This window comes from Coptis chinensis, chromosome 2 (genome assembly GCF_015680905.1).
Source record: "Coptis chinensis isolate HL-2020 chromosome 2, ASM1568090v1, whole genome shotgun sequence".
Taxonomy (NCBI): Eukaryota; Viridiplantae; Streptophyta; class Magnoliopsida; order Ranunculales; family Ranunculaceae; genus Coptis; species Coptis chinensis.
The window spans coordinates 69,539,139-69,542,643 of NC_141457.1; the positions used below are offsets into that span (position 1 = coordinate 69,539,139).

The 3,505-nt window shown below is 35.4% G+C and overlaps 1 protein-coding gene across 1 annotated transcript; it reads left to right on the plus strand.

Moving 5' to 3' along the window:
* The first annotated feature begins 927 nt into the window (after nucleotides 1-927).
* On the plus strand, nucleotides 928-1,386 carry LOC147517454 (uncharacterized). The gene has a single exon (XM_086593598.1). The coding sequence runs from the start codon at nucleotides 928-930 to the stop codon at nucleotides 1,384-1,386; it is 459 nt and encodes a 152-aa protein (XP_086449724.1).
* The last annotated feature ends 2,119 nt before the right edge of the window (nucleotides 1,387-3,505 follow it).

Sequence of the window (3,505 nt, forward strand, 5' to 3'; positions counted from 1 at the left end):
CCAACACAGACTCGGGCCCAAAACCAAGCCCACGTATCCCGAGTCCAATCCGACGAATTTTGAAAATAAATAAATTTAATTAATTAATAAATAGATAAAAATACGTATTAAAAAATACGGGCGTTACAGTCGTACTCTGCATATAGGAGTTCAAGAGAAGCCAAGCATCTACATTGACGACTCAGCAGTCATGGAAATTGATACACTGGGGGCGTCATGGATGGAAGCATATATCTCATATTTGGCTAATGGGAAAGTAGTGGAGGACAAAAATGAGGCCAGAAGAATTAAGTCTGGAGCCCAAAGATATGTATTGGTTGATAATGAATTGTATCGAAAGAATCCTGGAGGTCCACATTTGAAATGCATATCGTATGAGGAAGCCTTGACTAATCATTGCCGAAGCTTCCGGCGCGAATGAATGGAAACCACTCAGCTGGTAGATCATTGGCCAATAAAATCATGAGACAGGGATATTTTTGGCCTCAAATGCGAAGGGACTGTCTTTGATATGTGAAAAAGTGTGTACAGTGCCAAGTTCATAGGAAAGCCATACATGTCCCTGCTGAAGAGTTACATTGTGTCTCAAACCCATGGCCTTTTGCTTTATGGGGTATGGATATTGTCGGTCCGTTTACACCAGGGAGAGGCAAAAGAAGGTTCATATTGGCAGTCACAAATTATTTTACAAAATAGGTAGAAGTCATAGCTCTGCAGCATATTAAAGAAAAGGATGTCATAAATTTCCTTTTTGAACGAGTTATATGTCGATATGGCTTGCCTTATGCCATTATATCAGATAATGGACCGCAATTCGAAGGAGAAAAGGTGAAAGCTTTCTTGGAATCTTACAAGGTTAAGCACTTCACATCTGCGCCATACTATGCTTAAGGTAACGGGCAAGCAGAGGTAACAAATAAGACCATTATGGATAATATCAAGAAACAAATAGAAGACAAGAAAGGTCTTTGGGTAGATGAGCTAAACAACACTTTGAGGGCTTATAGAACGACACCTCAAACAACTACAGGTGAATCACCTTTTACTTTGACCTATGGTATGGAAGCAGTAACTCCATCTGAAAGGGTGGTATCGACATCCAGAACAAAGATGATAGATAATGGTCAAAATAATGAAAGAATGGCTTTAGAATTTCTAAATCTCGAGGAGACAAGGGATCAAGCAAGGATAAAGCTTGACACTTATCATAGGCAGCTGAGAAAAGCTTTCAACAAAAAAGTAAGAGAAAGGCATTTTCAGGAAGGTGACTTGGTATTGAAAGTGGTCACTCAAGCTACTAAAGAAAAAGGGGCAAGCAAGCTGGGATGGGCCTTACATCATTCACAAGGTCGGAATCAATGGAGCTTATTACTTAAAAATGGCTGAAGGTGTAATATTACCAAAGCCTCAAAATGTAAGAAATTTGAAAGTATTTTATCAATAAAGAATGTTTCAAGTATCATGGTGTAATTTTTGTTATCAAGGTTATACATTCAATAAAGATATTGTCATTCTCGAAATCAATATTTATACATGTATAACAAATATTTGTATCTCTAGAATTATATGATTTATAATAGGTTAAGCAAAAGCCTGGTGATCTATAGATTTTCATCTCGGTACCAGGTCAAGTAAAATCCTGGTGATCTGTAGATCCTCATCTCGATACCAGGTCAATAAAATCCTATTCTTGGCTGAAATGCGAGTTCAAGTCAATAAAATCCAGTTCTTGGCAGAAATGTCAAGTTCGGGTCAAAAAATCCTGGTGATCTGTAGATCCTCATCTCGATACCAGGTCAATAAAATCTTGTTCTTGGCAGAAATGCGAGTTCAGGTCAATAAAATCCAGTTCTTGGCAGAAATGTCAAGTTCAGGTCAAAAAACCCTGGTGATCTATAGATCCTCATGTCAATACCAGGTCAATAAAATCCTGTTCTTGGCAGAAATGCGAGTTCAGGTCAATAAAATCTAGTTCTTGGCAGAAATGTCAAGTTCGGTTCAAAAAATCCTGGTGATCTATAGATCCTCATCTCGATACCAGGTCAATAAAATCCTGTAATCCAGTTCTTGGCAAAAATGTCAAGTTCGGGTCAAAAAATCCTGGTGATCTGTATATCCTCATCTCGATACCAGGTCAATAAAATCATATTCTTGGCAGAAATGCGAGTTCAGGTCAATAAAAGTCAGTTCTTGGCAGAAATGTCAAGTTCGGGTCGAAAAATCATGGTGATTTGAAGATCCTCATCTCGATACCAGGTCAATAAAATCCTGTTCTTGGAAGAAATGCGAGTTCAGGTCAATAAAATCCAGTTCTTGGCATAAATGTCAAGTTCGGGTCAAAAAATCCTAGTGATCTATAGATCCTCATCTCGATACCAGGTCAATAAAATCCTGTTCTTGGCAGAAATGCGAGTTCAAGTCAATAATATCCAATTTCTTACCATAATCAAAATATTCAATTCCTGGCAGCAATGTGAGGTGAATTAGTAAGGTATGTATTTATAAGTGATATTTTAATACAATGTTGATGTTGAAATATATTCAAATATATATTAAGTATCTGTACTGCTTTTAGTTGGAGTGGTATCGAAACTCTTTTTTTATATTCAAATAAATATTAAGTATCGATACTATTTTTAGTGGGAGTGATATCGAAACCCGTTTTTTATATACAAATATATATTAAGTATCGATACTGCTTTTAGTTGGAGTGGTATCGAAACTCGTTTTTTATATTCAAATATATATTAAGTATCGATACTGCTTTTAGATTGAAGTGGTATCGAAACTCATTTTTTATATTCAAATATATATTAAGTGTCGATACTTGCTTTTAGTTGGAGTGGTATCGAAACTCATTTTTTATATTCAAATATATATTAAGTATCGATATTGCTTTTAGTTTGACTGGTATCGAAACTTGTTTTTTATATTCAAATATATGTTAAGTATCGATACTATTTTTAGGTGGAGTGGTATCGAAACTCATTTTTTATATTCAAATATATGTTAAGTATCGATACTCTTTTTAGGTGGAGTGGTATTGAAACTCGTTTTTTAGAGTCAAGTATATGTTAAGTATCGATACTATTTTCAGTTGGAGTGGTATCGAAACTCGTTTTTAAATTCAAGATTAGGAGTGGTATCGAAAATGAGATTGTTTCCTGTTTAAGTATGATAAATATCAAATGTATTTGCATACAAAAGGAGGTTATAAAAAGCAAAAAGATCTATTTTTTTCATAATTCAAAAGGAGTGTTAAGCAGTTACAAGATCATTTTAACCAACATCAATATTCAATATGCAACATCAAGATCATTTTCAAGAGATAGCCAGATCATTGTATCAATATTACAATTACAAAGCCTTAAGACAAGGAAACTAGAGCTAGGTGGAGATCTCGGTAGGGTTTGTATCAAGTTTTTTCATCTCGAGAAGGATATTGAGACCAGCTCGAATCTCTGGATCATCTAAGCAGCTAGGAGTGCTGATGAAGGAATCAGGA

What these genes read in the sequence shown, in the direction of transcription:
- LOC147517454 (XM_086593598.1), top strand. Translation starts at nt 928, where the DNA reads ATGGATAATATCAAGAAACAAATAGAAGACAAGAAAGGTCTTTGGGTA.